The sequence below is a fragment of the Strix uralensis genome, chromosome Z (genome assembly GCF_047716275.1).
Source record: "Strix uralensis isolate ZFMK-TIS-50842 chromosome Z, bStrUra1, whole genome shotgun sequence".
Classification (NCBI taxonomy): domain Eukaryota; kingdom Metazoa; phylum Chordata; class Aves; order Strigiformes; family Strigidae; genus Strix; species Strix uralensis.
In genome coordinates, this window is record NC_134012.1 from 59,232,282 (window position 1) to 59,249,898 (window position 17,617).

The window sequence follows — 17,617 nt, forward strand, 5'->3', positions numbered from 1 at the left end:
CATCTGGATGGGAGAAAACTTGGAGAAACTCTTTTGCTGGTCTCAAAGGCTGTGTTACGCTGCCACTGCAAAAAACCAGCTGCAGTCCTGCACAGCTATGTACAGTCTGACAGTAGTGGGCAGGAGCCCTCTCACCTTCCCCTCCCAATTGTGACCAAAACCTTTTTATTTCAGGTATTCAAAAATATGTATGTATCATACTCCTATTCTATATAATACACGCATATCTATTATACGCTTCCATATTGGCTCCGCTCTACACGTTTGTATTCACACCACCGCGCCTTTCAGCCACGCGCGCACACCGCTGCGCTGGGCGCAGGCCGGCGCACACCGAGATGCACATCCACCCACACGCCCAGGGGCGGCGGGGCGGCCTGCGCCGGCCGGGGAGCCGTTACCGGCGCCCCCCGCGGCTCCCTGACGGGCCGCTCCGAGGAGAGGCTGCCGGGGGCGCCTCTGCCGCGCTGCCTTCCGCTCCCCGCCGCCGTCGGCTCCCAGACGGGCGATAGCCAGGCCGCGGAGCGCCGCCCCCTCGCCTCGCCCGGCTGAGGTCAGGGCGGCGGTAGCGGAAGCTTCTCCCTCCCGGCGCCGCGTCCCGGAACCAGCCTCGGCGCGGCATCCTGGCCTGGCCCGGCGCGGCGCCGCCACCTGCCGTCCCCGCCGGCAGCATGACAGCGCCCGCCGCCGCCTCCAGCGGGTGACGCCCCGAGGGCCCTTCCGCCTCTGCCGCCTCCTATATGGGCCACCTGCTTTCGAAGGAGGCAAGCAGCCTGAGCCGCGATCGCCGCTGCCGCCGGGGGAGGAAGGTGCCGCCGCGCAGCTGGAGCTGCTTCCTGCGCGGGCCCTGCATGCTCTGCTTTATCGTGCACAGCGCAAACCCGCCCGTTCCGGAGCACCTGCCGGCCGGGGACCCCCTGCTGCCACCGTCGCCCTACGCGGCCCTCGCCAGCGCGGAGCAGCGCGCCGCCCGCCGCCTCCTCCGCCTGCCGCCCGCCGCCTGGGAGCCGCGGGGCCGCTGCCAGCGCCTTCTCCTCTCGGGCCTGCTGTCATCGCCGGTGCAGGGCCTCCTGGGGCCGGTCAGGCCGCCCGGCGAGGTCGCCTCCGAGATGGTGTGCAAGCGCAAGGGGACCGGCCTGCCCGCCTGCCCGCCCTGCAAGCAGCCGCGCTGCGCGGCCGCCGCGGCGGAGCCCGAGGCCTCTGCCTGCCAGTGCCCGAGGGAGGCGCAGGTCTGCGACCTGCCCGCCGCCGCCGGCTGCGCGGCGGGCGGTGGGGGTGTGCCGGCCCGGGGCGCCGCCGGGGACAGCGGCGGCGGGGGTCAGCCCGCCTTGCCGCCGCCGCCCCCCGCGCCGCAGGAGCAGGAGGAGAAAGAGAAGGAGAGGGGCGGCGAGTCGGGCTGCGAGGAGCCGCTGGAGCACCCCGGCGACTATTGCCGAGAGCCGCTGCCGCCGCCGGCCCTGGACATTAACCAGCTGCCGCCCTCCATTCTCCTCAAGGTGGGTCCGGGACAGGGGGGCAGGCAGGCCTACTCCCTCCCGACGCGCGGTTGGGCGCGGAGGCCCGGGGCTGGGCGTGCCGCCGTGGAGGCCGCACAGGTGCCGGTGTCCCTGGACGGGCTCGGTGGAGTGTGGAAGCCAGAGACGGTGGGGTCAAGGCGGTCGGGCCCGCCCTGAGGGGTCTCGACACCTCCGGCCCGGCCTGGCGCTGTGCGTCGCCTCCCGCAACTACACCTGCAGCGTCTGCTGGGCCTGGGGGGGAGTGGGGCGGCCTGCCGGAAAGTACGGTGCCCCAAACACCTCCCATGCGCGACCTAGCTCACCTGGCATTTGTGAGATAAATACGGTTATGGGTGTCTTTTTTGATTTTGTTTATTCCCCTTTGTTTTGGTTTGTCATTGTAAACAGTGTTGTGACTCATTAACTGGCGGCAAAGACAGACAAAACTGCTGCAGAAGCTGCCCCCTAAATATTTTGACTCATACTAGAGCTTCGTAATAGATTCATAGAATGGTTTGAGTTGGAACACCTTCCACTAGACCAGGTTGCTCAAAGCCCCATCCAGCCTGCTCTTGAACACTTCTAGGGAGGGGGCATCCACAACCTCTCTGGACAACGTGTTCCAGTGTCTCACCACCCTCACAGTAAAGAATTTCTTCCTTATAGCTAATCTAAATCTACCCTCTCTCAGTTTAAAACTGTTACCCCTCATTGTATCACTACACTCCCTGATAAGGAGTCCCTCCCCATCTTTCCTGTAGCCCCCTTTAAGTACTGGAAGGCTGCTATAAGGTCTCCCTGAGCCTTCTCTTCTCCAGGCTGAACAACCCCAACTCTCTCAGCCTGTCCTCATAAGGGAGGTGCTCCAGCCCCCTGATCGTCTTGGTGGCCTCCTCTGGATGTGCTTGAGCAGGTCCATGTCCTTCTTGGGTTGGTGTCATAGAGCTGGGCACAGCGCTCCAGGTGGGGTCTCATGAGAGCAGAGTAGAAGGAAAGAATCACCTCCCTCTACCTGCTGACCACACTTCTCTTGATGCAGCCCAGGGTACTGTTGGCTTTCTGGGCTGTGAGTGCACATTGCTGGCTCACAGTCAGTTTTCCATCCACTAATACCTCCAAGTCCTTCTCCTTGGGGCTGCTCTCAGTTCACTCATTGCCCAGCCTGTATTTTTGCCTAGGATTGCCGCGACCCATGTGCAGGACCTTGCACTTGGCCTTGTTGAATTTCAAGAGGTTTGCATGGGCCCATGTCTCAAGCCTGTCACGGTCTCTCTGGATGGCATCCCTTCCCTCCAGCGTGGCGACCGCACCACAGAGCTTGGTGTCGTTTGCAAAGTTCCTGTCTTAATATCTTTGTAGGTGACACGGGCAGTGGGTTTGAATGTGTGCACTGTCCATGTCACCAACAAAGATGTTAAACAACACTGTTCCCAATACTTACCTCTGACGAATGCCACTCATCACTGCTCTCCACTTGGACATTGAGCTGTTGGCCACAACTCTTAGAGAGCAACCATCCAGAAAGTTCCTTACCCACCGAGTGGTCCATCTGTCAAACTCATGTCTCCAATTTAGAGACAAGGATGTCATGTGGGACAGTATCAGAAGCTTTGCATGAGTCCAAGTATATGATGTCAGTTGCTCTTCCCTTACCACCAACGCTGTAACCCCATTGTAGAAGGCCACCAAATTCATCAGGCACAATTTGCCTGTACTTCACAGGTAACTTTTTATATCACTAATGGAGTATTCAGCAAGGGGGTGAATTACTGTATTTAGTGCTTCTGTGTAGGTCAGAACTACACAGACAAGTTTTCAATGTTCGTTGGGAAAAAAGTTTGTATTACTGTATATTTTGAGTCAGTTTTGGCTTTACTGGTTTCACTTAGGTCAGCCTAAGTATTTGTAGCTCTCTTGAATTACATGCTTTTGTAACCACTTGCTCTGTATCTTCAAAGAACTGTCTCTCTTTCTTTCCTGTCTCTTTTGCTGTTTTTTGGTTCCTTTAATACTGTGTTCTTTTGAGAATTACTTTCCATTTTTTAAGCTACTCTGTTGATCTAGACAGTATGTTGACTTTCTGCAGCTAAACCTTAGCTAAAAAGCAGAGTTTGACTGGAACTGAAGCCTGTGATGTTTTCCATGGTTTGGTAAGAGTGTGTCTTTAAATTTTGGGGAATGGAGTTTTAGTATTAGTATTAGAGCGGTTGACTCTGGGATCAGATGGCTAAACTTAAAGCAGGGCATGATAATGGAGGAGCATGAGACAGATGACTATTCCTGTTCTTTGTATAACTACTAACTGTACAATCCCAATGTAAGAAAGACTGCCTTTACTATTTTGTTCTTGTGTTGGGTTTTGGTAGTGGGGAAGGGGCTACAGGGCTGCTCCTGTGAGAATCTGCCCCAAGCTTCCCTGGCTCCAAGTTGGACCCAGTGGTAGCCCATCAGTGACAGTGGTAGTGCCTCTGCAAGAACATATTTAAGAGGGGAAGAACCTGTGAGGCAAGGGTGGGAAGAAGGGAGAGGAGTGAGATGTGATAGAAAAACCTCTGCAGACTCCAAGGTCAGTGAAGAAGGAGGGAGAGGAGTTGCACTGGATCAGAGACTCCCCTGCTGCTCGTGGTGAGAGGGCAGGCTGTATCCCTGTGCCCATGGAGGTCCATAGAGGAGCAGATGCCCACCTGCAGGCTGTGGAGGACCCCACTGCTGGAGCAGGTGGTGCGCCCAAAGAAGGCCGGGACTCTGAGGGAAGTCCCCGCTGTAGCAGTCTGTTGCTGGGAGAGTTGTGACCCATGGGAGGGACCATACTGGAGCAGTTCGTGAAGAGCTGCAGCCTGTGGGAAGGACTCATGTTGGAGAAGTTCATGGAGGACTGTCTGCTGTGCGAGGGACCTCACTCTGGAGCAGGGAAAGAGTGTGAGGAGTCCTCCCCGTGAGGAGGAAGGAGCGACAGAACCAGAATGTAATGAACTGAGCGCAACCCCCATCCCCTGCCCTCTTGTGCCACTTGGTGGGATGAGGTAGAGAAATTGGGAGAAAAGCTGAGCTGGGCAAGAAGGGAGGGGTGGGGAGAAGGTGTTTTTTACGATGTGGTTGTATTTTCTCACCGTCCTACGCTGTTTTTTTGGTAAATTTGTGGTGGTAGTGGTGGTCAAATTAAATTGATGTACTTTCTTCCCAAACAAAGTCTTTTACCTGCGACCATCATAGGTGAGTCAATCCTCCCTGTCCCTGTCTCGATTCCTGAGCCTTTTGTTATATTTTCTCCTCCCCATTCCTGAGGGGGAAGGAATGAGCAAGTGGTGGTGTGGTGCTCAGTTGCCATTGGCTTAAACCAATAGCTGTCTACTTATCTGTCTGTCTTGCACATAAAATTAATTCTGTGGGGTTTTCAGTTGGTTGGGTTTTTTCTTGTTGTTGTTTGGGGTTTTTCTTGGGTACACATGAATGTGTGAGTAATGGTACATCATATTTCATAGATGCACTATTGAAGTTCCTTTTTTGACAAATATTTAAAATTCATAAACTATCATACCTGAATTAATCTCTTCTGTGATTGTGGAATTGAAACTTTGTCATGTAGTTCTTCTAAAAAATAATCCATCTATTCGCCACTATTGTTGAAAGATAATTTTTTCTTTGATGTTCTGTTAGTTTAGGATTTCAAACTGGACTGACTTGTTTAGTATGACTTAAACACTTTTTCTGATAATGGTACAAGTACTTTTCTGTCGTTACTTTAGTACCCAGTTTCACTTTTTTAAAAATACCAATCTGTAACTCTGCCATAAACCAATTCTTTTAATAGTGAAGGTGTGTCATGTCCATCTCACCTGTGGACTAGTTTAAATGTTTTTTCCATATGGTTTTCTATTTTATATTGACACAGTACCTCATTTGTCTCTGTACTTTCAAGAGTTTTTCTGTCATGTTCCCCATCTCCCCCAATTGTTCTGTGTCTTTAGTCTCTCTGTAGTCCAACTCCTTCTATAGTGTTTTTGAAAAAGCCTGCCTTTAATTCCAGTGACTGGAACCAGCCTACTCACCTGTTGTTGTTTTTTTTAATTATGTCGCACACTTCTCCCTGCCCCCCACCCTCCAATTTGCCCCGCAATCCTTAGCTAGAGTTATGGATTGGGTTGGTTGGTTTGTGGGTTTTTAGGTATTTTTTTTTTTTCTGCTTCCATAGAATCTTATTTTGTTAGGGGACTTTTAACTTCAGATTTCTGACATGGTGTTTTGTTAACTGGCTTGTACAGGTGTCTAAAGGCCTTCATATGCTGGGTTTTGATATAGATAAAATATCCCAAATATAATCCTTTCTCCAAAGGTGCCATTTTGTTATGAGACAGTGGGAGACAAATATAGAGTCATAGAATGGTTTGGGTTGGAAGGGACCTTAAAGATCATCTAGTTCCAACTCCCCTGCCATGGGCAGGGACACCTTCCGCTAGATCTTGCTCAAAGCTCCATCCAACCTGGCCTTGAATATGCCAGGGAAGGGGCATCCACAACCTCTCTGGACAACCTGTTCCAGTGTCTCACCACCCTCACAGTAAAGAATTTCTTCCTTATAGCTAATCTAAATCTACCCTCTCTCAGTTTAAAACCGTTACCCCTCATTGTATCACTACACTCCCTGATAAGGAGTCCCTCCCCATCTTTCCTGTAGCCCCCTTTAAGAACTAGAAGGCTGCTATAAGGTCTCCCTGAGCCTTCTCTTCTCCAGGCTGAACAACCCCAACTCTCTCAGCCTGTCCTCATAAGGGAGGTGCTACAGCCCCCTGATCATCTTTGTGGCCTCCTCTGGACATGCTTGAGCAGGTCCGTGTCCTTCTTGGGTTGGTATTGGAGAGCTGGGCACAGTACTCCAGGTGGGGTCTTATGAGAGCAGAGTAGAGGGAGAGAATGACCTCCCTCGACCTGCTGGCCATGCTTCTTTTGATGCAGTCCAGGGTATGGTTGGCTTTCTGGGCTGCAAGCACACATTGCTGAGTCCCAAAGTCTTTACTAACCTTTTCACAGTAGGTGGACACAAACCATAATACAAGGACAAGAGATTCCGTCCTCAGAATTCTGAGGAGCCAGATCCTGGTGTTTTTGTTCCTTCCTTTGATTCCCAGCTCTGTGACCTCCTGATGCAGTGGTGCTAGTGCAGGAGTGGCTGTCACATGTGTCTGTATGTGGGCTGGAGACAAGTCCAAAGGTACATTATGGGAACTCCTAAGTAGTAGCTGGCCCCTTAGAAGTGGCTGCTGTGGGCTGCTCAGGTGCTGTTCTGTTGTTAACCAGTTGATAAGTGTCACCGAATTGAAGGATACAGGGCTGAATGGAAGGGTTTGTGAGACTGAACTTGGCCTGCAGATTGTCAGATGTGCCCCAGTGAATAAGGGAGTTCACAGTGCAATATGCCATTTGTTCCTGTTCCCTCGGCTGGGGAAGAGGTCTCTTCATCGGTATGGGGGGATAAAACAACTGTGGTTCCACAGACTAAAAAAGCTTATAAGTTGTTTTGCTTTTCATTTGATCACTGAAATCTTTAATCTTTGTAGATGAGGGTGATTACGTTTGACTAAAGGGTAATTTAAATCCATTCTCTTTAGAGATCAGTCAACTTGATTGTAACCTAGACCGATGTGTGAATGAAAAAAAAAAAAGGGAGCTGTTCATAAGCATGCAGTGCAGAAGGTTAGAAAATCTTGTGCTATGTATCACTAAGTTTTCAAAACTTCGTGTTGGTTATCACAAATCTGCACCTGTTGCAATTTCACTGCTATTTATTTCTGAAAATCAGAAAGAAATCTCCTGTTGTACCTGTTACCTCTTTGCTGCTGTTTAATCAAAAAAGGTAACTGATGTAAAATGGTCTGCAGACTGAGTGAACTTAGTAATGCTGATTCAAACAGTCCAGACCTCCTTTTGAGCCGTATTAACAGGAACTATGCATGTAGAACACAGAAAGTAAGTTCTCTGCTGTGCTTGATGCTTTTAAAGCCTCTACTAGAGTACTGTATCAGGTTGTGTGCACTGGGGTCTCCTTAGAAAACCCACAGACAAATTGGAGAGGTATCAAAGGAGAGCTAGAGGTTGTGGAAACATGGCCTGTGACGGTAGTTGGAAGATTCTGTTCAAACTGACTGACACTTCTGTTCAGAAAAAAGACTGAGATGCACTCCTGTGGTATGAGAAAATTGATAAAAAGTTTGACTGTGTTTCTGTCCTTTGTCAAAGAAAAAGAAATAATAAGCTTAATTTGATGTGAGGGAAATTTGGGTGAGATACTTGGAAAATGGCACAGTATGAGAACATTTAAGTCTTGGCAAAGACACCTGGTTTCCTGCCTATGAGGAATGTGAAGAGTTGGGATTTTTATTTATCTTTTTGACAGTAAGAGATGTCCTTACCAGGGATGTTCTGGTGTGCTTGAACTTGTTTCAAAACAGAGAAGGATCTAGAATAGATGACCTCTTTGATGTCTTCTTTTGATGTCTTCTTTCTTGGTTTGCTGCTGTTACTTTTATAAAGCATGAACACATGGTGCTCTGCAGCAGGGACTCTGTCAATGCACTATGAAGGGAAGATAAGTGTGTGTGTATTTTGTTTAACTTAAGGTTTTAATGAATATATTATTATTATTTGAGGCACTACTGGCTCCTTTTCTTGCATCTTTACTCAATGTTTTTTACTTACTTTTCTCAATCTTTCCTTACTGTAGTAACATACATGTTTGCTTTTGTTGCTATAACAACTTATATGTTTCCTTTTGATAACGTTGATACTAGATGCAGTGCTGCTATTACTGTGCTACTAGCACTGCATTTAAGATTGAGTGATAGGAAGTGGGTTTGATAGACCAGAACTAGACCCTTGTTTTTGTCTTCTGACTTCTGAACGCTGGCATTTATTTTTAATAAACCTACACCTGGAAAGACATGCTATAGTTGCACTGTGATTTTTTTTTTTTTTTTTTTTCCCCCTGGCCTAGTCAGGAGACAGAGGATTGTCTTTTGCTAAGTTAAAATTCTTTCTTGAATTATGCTTATGCTTCATATTTTACTTGTGTGATATGAATTCTTGATTTTGAAAAACTTGGTGCTGAGGATATTGTGTCACCAAACATGCACAATTCTGTAGTGTGGTTCTTTTTTCGTAGTAATGTTCATGGGTGTGATTAACTTTTCATGATTTCCTTTGATTAGAAGTGCAGTTAGGTATCTCATTCACTGGATTGAAGTTTGAGGAACTTGATTTAAGGCTGAAGTTATAAAATATTTATAGATAAACTAATTAATACATGGATTTACAATATTTAAATATCTTTAATCTTTTAAGAAAAGATATTGATAGTGTGTGGTGGCTTTTGGGTTGTTGGTTCCCCTCCCCCAGTTCCTGCTGAAATGCTAACATTTAGGACAAAAGTTCAAAGTAGTCCTTTTTGGATACACAGCTTAAAATATCTATGTTGCGGTTTAAACCACATGCTGTGCTGGTCTCTGGTCTGTGCTATCAGGACATGGGAAGTTGAAAAGTCCTTGATTTCTTAGCAACAACTGAAAACATCAGTATATTATCAACATTCTTCTCATTCCAAATCCCATACTGAATCCAAACCACAGCACTATTCTAGCTACTAAGAAGAAAAAATAGCTCTACCCCAGCCGAAACCAGGACAATTTAATATACATTTAATGTAGAAACAGTGGGGAAGTGTTAAGGGTGTAATGTCTGAAACCCATCATACAGAGACTTGGTGGTAAAGGAGAGAATTACACAGAAGAACTTTTATTTCTAGCTTTTCTGGTTGGAGCCTTCAATAATATTAATCAGCAGCTTCTTCCTCCCTTTCCCATCCATTGTCTTACAAAATATTTATTCCAGAAAGTTGAAGAAGACCCCAAAACTTGGTCAGGCACTGTTTTTTGACAATCTGAAGTGTGCTGTGCAAGGACTTAGTTTGGCTGGATTAAAATCAGTCAAACCATCATGTGATCCAGAATTGTGGATTGCCACAGGTGTGTGCAGGCATACTGAAGATAGTAGTGTTGTCCGTCAAACAGGGTTCATTACCTGATGTGCAAATGCCAATCTCACACACAGATCTGAGATAGCAGTTTTATTCCATAGTTGTGCAAAGATGGGTGCTAGGGGGTAATTCCACAAAGCTAGCATGCTACACGAAGCAACTACAGCCTGTTTATTCTATCACATGATTAGTAAAAACCTATCTAAGTTTACACTCATTGGTCCGTAACTACCATTCCACCTGCTATTTGTTAGTTATATTTAAATTAGCCTCACTTGCTGTGTAAATTAGTGCGCATGCTCCTTGCAGGTTGGGGGGAGGGGGGATGTTTTTTCAGGGTTGAATTGAGTCAGTGGTTGTGATCTCCCCCTGCTGCCTTTACTTTTCCCCCAGTTTCCACGGATTTTTGCTGACTTCATGCTTCTTGGGCAATCATCCAGCCTCTGGTGCCTTCTGGGGCAGGATGCTCACCTCTTATCCCTCTTTTAACTTCTCTTCGATGGTAAAGTTGTTAGCAAGGCCTGTATCAGGTTTACACAGTGAAGCCAGGGATTAGTGGTCCTTGTGCTTGATGAGACACATTAATACCAGCTACAAACCTACAGTGGTGTGGAATTAGTTGCTTAAAGGTAAAGGCATGTGTATGGTTGTATATATCAAGGACTTAAAGTTGGACTGTTTGAATTGAGTTCAGCAGATTGAATGTGGTCTGACTGAAAGCCAGCTGTATCTGTTAGTTAACTTTTACCATCCTGGGCATTGCATTTTTGGATTTTCTTTTCACTATGGTCTTTAGTCAGTCTGTGTGAACACTTATTTCGAAGCAAGAGCTTGACATTAAAGAACTAATGATACCTGAAAGGTATGATAAAGCCATCAGTGTTGAACATTATGAGTGTTGATCCTTAAACAGGATATAGCCTGGATACTGAGAAAGTCTTTTGTATCCATTGAAGGGGAAGAAAACCCCACTAATGTTAACTATCACTTGAAAGGTTGAAGCAGGAGACACTGACATCTGTTTTTGGAACTTGAGCTGAAAAAGCATGAGATGAGAGAGAGTGAGGTACACAAGTAAGGGGTTTTTGTTTGCTTGTTTTGTAGAACTCTACTTCCTCTACCCCTTGCATTGAAGGTAATGAAATAATTTGGTAAGAGATGAATCCCCTTGTGTTCTAGCCGATCCTCAGAGATTAGAGGGGCTAGGAGCAGCTGGACTTATCTAATAGGTATGCCGAGTAGGGCCGTGACTATAGGCCTGTCACCAGATCCACGAACAGCCCGAATGCTGTAGGTCTGGTTGCATTCAAGAGAAGCGGTCAGGTTCACGAATAGTACGGTTTATTCTTATGCAACATCTACAGATTAGTTGAGATTGCCTACGATAAATGCACAAACTGCAGGTTGGCTATATAGCACTACATACAAAAAACCCCAGTTGCAATCACACACACTTAGGCGTAGCCGAGGGCCCACATCTTACCAAAAGGCATCCCTTGGAGGGGGGGGAGCAAGGAACACAAACCTGTCCATCTGTCCCTCTGATTTGGTATCAGGTTATCATCCCTCCAAGTTAGATACAAACTCAGGGTAGTATTTATCATAGTATGTATGTGTGAGTGGGTGGGACTGTGGTCAAGCCATTGTTTCTTGGGTAACAACACAGTACATTCCTCGATGCAAGGTGTGCGCTTTTTTGTGGGAAAAGAGGAAGAATGAGAGATAAGGTCTGCAGAGTACTGCAAAACAGTCCTTGAGAGAAGGGGAAGAGCAAGAGATAAATCTGCATAGTCATGTCAAATGTTCCTTGAGGTAAGTGGAAGAACGGGACTGCGCAGCCTCCACCTCGCTTTGCATTCCTCCTTGGTGCCACAGCAACACAAATCAGTGGATCTCCATCCCGTCCTGTGTTTGTTTAAGGAGTGTTAAGGAAATGTGTGTTTTGCAGATTTTTCGCTGTTTTGCTTTTCCTACGCTTCCAACACCTGCCTCTTGCCAACAGTGGAAAAAAGTGTGAAATGCATCTAGAAAATACTAATAAACTTGTATTTTTTTTTCTTTTGAGAGTGCTGAAGGATATTTCAGTCTTTCTGGTGCTTAGAAGGGGGATTAGAGAGTTGAGGGGGAAGAAAGTGAGTATTGGATATGCAGGGGTACGTACTTGAGTGCAATTTTCAGGAATTAAATGTGCTAATTAGTAGACCCTGAGAAAGTTATCTGTCACAGACAGGAGTTAAATGAACAAGCTTGGGGGTAGGAATGCTTTTACCTTTCAGCTGTATTTACACAGCCTTGGGAATTAGAAAGCAATTTAAAACTCAGGACAATTAAGCTGCTGTAGTATCAGTATATATCTAGAGAATGAAACTAGATTAAAGGGTGGTGAAGTTCATCAAAGTGAGTTGTAGCATTTTATGCATTAGTGTATTATTTTAATCAGCAGCTAAGATAATCCCTTAACGTAAGGATGATGTGCCACCAAACTGGAATATGTATAGGCTTTGCTACTGTGGTGGTTTGACCTTGGCTAAATGCCAGGTACCCCCAAGTCTCTCTATCACTTCCCCCCCCTTCCCCCTTTTTTCCCAACAGGGCAGAGAGGGGAAAGAAAATAAGATAGGAAAAAACCCCCAACCCTTATGGGTAAAACAAAAGCAGTTTTAATATAAGCAAAGCGAAGCAAAGGTCCTTGTGTGGAAGCAAAAAGAAAACAGATTTATTCTTTACTTCCCATGAACAGGCGATGTCGGGCCTTCTCAGGAAGCAGGGCTCCAATACGCGTAGTGGTTGCCTCGGAGGACCAAGGGTGACCCCACCCCCTTCCTCCTTTCTCCCAGCTTTATGCTGAGCAGACGCCATATGGTATGGAATATCCCTTTGGTCAGTTCGGGTCAGCTGTCCTGGTTGTGTCCCCTCCCAAGATCTTGCCCACCCCGTTCCACTGAGGGGGGAAAATGTTGGAAAGAGCCTTTGTGCTGTGTAAGCACTACTCAGCAGTAGCCACAACAGTGGCCAGACCCAGTACAGCTACTAAATTCCATTTAGTGTAATTCAGTATGTCTTTTAACAACTGCAAGCTCTGAAGAGAAATTGATGTTTTACATGGCATTATTCAGAATCCTTTTATAGTTGGAGTAAAATGGGAAAGGCCTTGTCTTTAAGCATGTACCACCTGGGTAACTTCTGTGGCTACTCCTGTCCGTGCTGGAACTTTGCAATGACTTTCTCAGCAGCCTCTTTTCCCCCTGGTGGCTTCACTGATGATTTTTTCTCTAAGAAGTCAATTTGCAACACCCGTACACTCCTTGTCTCTGCAGCAAAAGCATGGACTAAAACATGACCACAAATGCCTTGAGACATTTCTTCCAGAATAATATTGTCTGTGCAGAAATACAGTTTGTGTCAAGTACTGAATCGAGCTTGTTTCTTTTTTGTTTCGACATTGATACTGCTGTGTCTCATAGAGTAGCAAAGCAGAAGCAGTAGGTCTTCTGTGATTTGTGAGGGTTTTCAGGTTTTGGTAGGATGATAGTTGGAACAAAAATTATTTAAATGCTTTCATATTCACAGTGGCAGCTTGATTAGCAACAGTCTTGAAAGTTCTCTGTTTGCCCTGTTCTTAAGAACTGCAAGCCCTTGTTTCTTGAAGATGCTGTTTTCACAGATAAGCATATTTATTTCCCACTGTAGCAAAGATTATTTAAAGTATTCTATAATGCCAGCCTTGTCATCCCTTCTTCGTATTAACTGGAATCAGTCTGAGATCTGTTTAAACATAATGTGAATTATATTGCCTTTATATTGTCTTCTTCTCTTCTGAAGTTTTTATAACTTTAAAGTTTCAGTATTCTGTTTCATACTGGTAGTAGGAACTCTTACACTGTCCCGCACGATATCCTTGTCTCCAAATTGGAGAGACATGGATTTGATGGATGGACCACTGGGTGGATAATGAACTGGCTGTATGGGCGCACTCAAAGAGTTGGAGTCAATGGCTTAATGTCCAAGTGCAGAGCAGTGACAGTGGTGTTCCTCAGGGGTCCATGTTGGGACCAACGCTTTTTAACATCTTTGTTGGAGACACCCTCAGCAAGTTTGACAATGGCACCAAGCTCTGTGGTGTGGTTGACACGCTGGAGGGAAGGGATGTGCCATCCAGAGGGGCCTTGATGGGCTTGACAGGTGGGCCCTCTTGAAATTCAACAAGGCCAAGTGCAAGGTCCTGCACATGGGTCGGGGCAATCCTAGGCACAAATACAGGCCGAGCGATGAGTGGACTGAGAGCAGCCCCAAGGAGAAGGACTTGGAGGTATTAGTGGATGGAAAACTGACTGTGAGCCAGCAATGTGCACTCACAGCCCAGAAAGCCAACAGTACCCTGGGCTGCATCAAGAGAAGTGTGGTCAGCAGGTAGAGGGAGGTGATTCTTTCCCTCTACTCTGCTCTCATGAGACTCCACCTGGAGCGCTGTGCCCAGCTCTATGACACCAACCCAAGAAGGACATGGACCTGCTCAAGCACATCCAGAGGAGGCCACCAAGACGATCAGGGGGCTGGAGCACCTCCGCTGTGAAGACAGGCTGAGAGAGTTGGGGTTGTTCAGCCTGGAGAAGAGAAGGCTCAGGGAGACCTTATAGCAGCCTTCCAGTACTTAAAGGGGGCTACAGGAAAGATGGGGAGGGACTCTTGGTCAGGGAGTGTAGTGATAGGACGAGGGGTAATGGTTTTAAACTGAGAGAGGGTAGATTTAGATTAGCTATAAGGAAGAAATTCTTTACTGCGAGGGTGGTGAGACACTGGAACACGTTGTCCAGAGAGGTTGTGGATGCCCTGTCCCTGGAAGTGTTGAAGGCCAGGTTGGATGGGGCTTTGAGCAACCTGATCTAGCGGAAGGTGTCCCTGCCCATGGCAGGGGAGTTGGAACTAGACGATCTTTAAGGTCCCTTCCAAACCAAACTATTCTATGATTCTATGAACTCAAGTTACCATGTATTATATTCCAGTGCTTCATTATACTTAGTTTAGAAGCCTAACAATTTTTGAGACTAATTGTCCTACCCACCACAAGGATGATGAAAGTTTTGTTCTCTCTAATTTTCGGGCCATTCCTTCTTCTTGGTTAAACACTCCTTGTCTTTTCTTTGGATGTTTTCTAGACCTCAGTGCTCTTCTATGGACACTCTCCAATATTTTCAGATTTTCTGGAGCACAGTGCCTGAGATTGGCTGTAGTGCTTCTACTTAGTTGCTGATGTCCTCCTAAGTTGCGTAGGAGGACTGTTTCATGTGTTACTGTCTGTATTTCTGTGTAGGTATCAATACAGTGGTTGCCTTTTTTTGTTACAGGGTGATGTGTAGATTAAAGGTCACTTGTCGTTACAGTGTACCTTCATATGTAACTCTTGACAGACCTTTATTAATAAACAGCAGTACTCCTGAGGAAGGGCTGAATATAATAAATGTAACAGCAATTTATGAGCCTGCTATAAAGTTACAGTTTATTCTTTTTTTGTAGGCTGCTACAGTGCTCAAAACATCGGGTATAAAATGCTGATTCTGTGCTTAGGTTCCTTGTATGACACTGATTTGCTCTGCTGATCTGCTCCACCATCCCATGCCCCATTCCCACAGACTGATGTTTTGGTACCTTTATGACTCTTTTCAATTCAGTTAAGAAATGAAAGGTTTTTCTATCTGAATCAGAATGGGAATGAAAACACCTTTTAAATGGCTTGCAAATGACATTGAGCTAATACTTGTAATTCTTTAGGTGTGCCATCTCAGAAGCACATTTGAAATTTGGTCTAAGAAATGAGTACTTAAGTAGGATATATTCTGTTGTTAGTTGTGCTAATGTGAGTTATTAATGTTGTCAGCTGTTGTGGGATGTAGTTTTTTGGTTATTGTCCTTGACTAATCAAGTTGGGGGCAAGTTCTAGAACTGAGTGTTGCAATGCATGCTAATAGTTTTCTGTCTTTTACAAGACAGATTACTAATAAAATATTTCTGTCTCTAAATATGATTGCTTCTGGCAAATAATATTTTCTTCCCTTTCTTTACAGATATTTTCCAATTTATCTCTGAATGAGCGTTGCCTTTCAGCATCGTTAGTCTGTAAATATTGGCGTGACCTCTGTTTAGATTTTCAGTTTTGGAAGCAACTGGATCTCAGTAGTCGTCAACAGGTATGAAGATATCATTGTGGAAAAACTATGTTTTGATGACTCAGAATTTGTTCTCAGAACTTGTACTCTTGACCAAAGGTCAACAAAAGAAACCCATAAAATCATGATGTCTGCTTTCAGGGATTTTGCTACAAGAGGCTGAAAATCTTTGGACCCTTAGATTAACTACTTTAAGTGTAGCTTCTTTTCACTGCGATCAGTTGTTAAAGAGTGTGAGGACAGGTGCTGTTTGAAATGGATTGTGGGTTAGCTGTCTCAGGTCTGCATCAGGTAGTGGTAGTTCCATTCAAAAGAACTGTCAGATCTCATATTAACTGAAGGATGTACCTGAGCATTTCTGAGAGTGCTCTAACTGTTGCTTGTTCTGTTTGTTTTCACAAATTTTCTTTAATTTTTCTTCAACTGATGTGACTCCTACTGATCAGAAGACAGATTATGTCCTTTTAGGCCTTTAGCCAGTCCTACAATTAAATATGGCTGGGATTCATGGATTTAATTTAGTGACATACTTACAGAGTCTAGCCTTAGATTGTTCAGGGTTACTTTCCTCCTTGGAAAATTTTTTAAGGATGTCTGTGTTGTTTGGCCACCCCCTTTAGGTTTCTTGTTACTTGCAGAGGTTTATAAAACCATTTCTTGAGAGTTTCGTGAAAAGATAGGGTGCAGGGGAACCACCATTGAAGGGTCCCCTGTTGTGGTTTGAGCCCAGCTGGCAGCCGGACACCACACAGCCGCTCACTCACCATCCCTTGCCTGGGGGATAGGGGATAGAATTAGAGGGGTGAAGGGAGACTTGTAGGTTGAGATAAAAAGAGTTTAATAGTTGAAATAAATCAATAATAACAATAATGGAAAGTACAAAAGGGTAATGCACAATGTGATTGCTCGCCACCTACTGACTGATACCCAGCCCGTTCCGGGCCAGTGATCCCGGAAAAGTCATGATCCCAAAACTGCAATTGCAGAAGCGAGAGAGAATCCCCAGCTTCCCAGCCGACATTCCTCTATATACTGACCATGATGCTACATGATATGGAATAGTCCATTAGCCAATTCAGGTCCAGTGCTCTGGCTCTGGTCCTTCCCAGATTCTTGTACACCTGTACATGGGCAGGACATGGGGAGTTGGAGAGTCCTTGATCTCTTAGCAACAACTGAAAACATCAGTGTATTATCTACGTTCTTCTCATACCAAATCCCATACTGACTTGAAACATAGCACTATTCTAGCTACTAAGAAGAAAAATTAACTATGCCAGCTGAAATCGGGACAGTCCCATTTGAAGAAGCAGCAACATGAGCTCATCTGTGCTGGACATAAAGAATGTATGTGTGATACTGTTTTTCAGATCATCAATTCGTAAGAAAGCATGCAAGTTCTCTTGCTTCTATAGTTACTAGTTAACATATTTCTGAACCGCTATAGAAAAGTTATATTGCAGATTGTCTGATTTTTCTCAAGTGACTCCAAAGCACACTCAGACCAGAGGTCCATCTTTTTGCTCTGTAGGTACTATGGGTCAAATAAGCCTTTCTTCACTGTCTTGAAAGGTAGCCTTATTTCTGCAACAAAGGCTTTTAACGGTTTTGCCTATTAGGTATTTTGGAATCTCACTAAAGCTTATCAGTTGTGGCATTGCTCTAAGAAACCTATCTTACCAATTTTTTTATTGAGTTCCTAAATCAATATTAAGCACAAATGTTATCCTTCTCTGTGTGTGTGTATGGATTGGTGGTTTTGGGTTTTTTTGGTTATTGTTGGGGTGGTTTTTTTGTGTTGGAGGGGGATTGTTTGTTTCTTTAGGTGTTGTTTTGGGTGGGTTGTTTGATTTTTTTTTTTTTTTTTCAATTTGTCATGTTTTCTAGCTAATACCTGGTGAAATAGCAAGAAAAAAGATTGGACTTGCTAC

The 17,617-nt window shown here is 45.5% G+C and overlaps 1 protein-coding gene across 11 annotated transcripts in view; it reads left to right on the forward strand.

Annotated features, from left to right (window-relative positions):
• The first annotated feature begins 429 nt into the window (after nt 1-429).
• The window catches only part of FBXL17 (F-box and leucine rich repeat protein 17), a 315,193-nt gene continuing 298,005 nt past the window's right edge, over nt 430-17,617 (forward strand). For 8 of the 11 annotated variants that reach the window (XR_012627033.1, XM_074855754.1, XM_074855756.1 and 5 more), the window contains exons 1-2: nt 433-1,496; nt 15,585-15,707. Coding sequence is in view for 10 of the 11 variants with exons in the window: in XM_074855754.1 (XP_074711855.1) it covers nt 741-1,496; nt 15,585-15,707 (879 nt within the window). In the remaining variant the exon portion in view is untranslated. Of the gene's footprint in view, nt 1,497-15,584; nt 15,708-17,617 lie in introns of all 11 variants that reach the window. The other 3 variants (XM_074855755.1, XM_074855757.1, XM_074855753.1) reach the window with 3 other exon arrangements.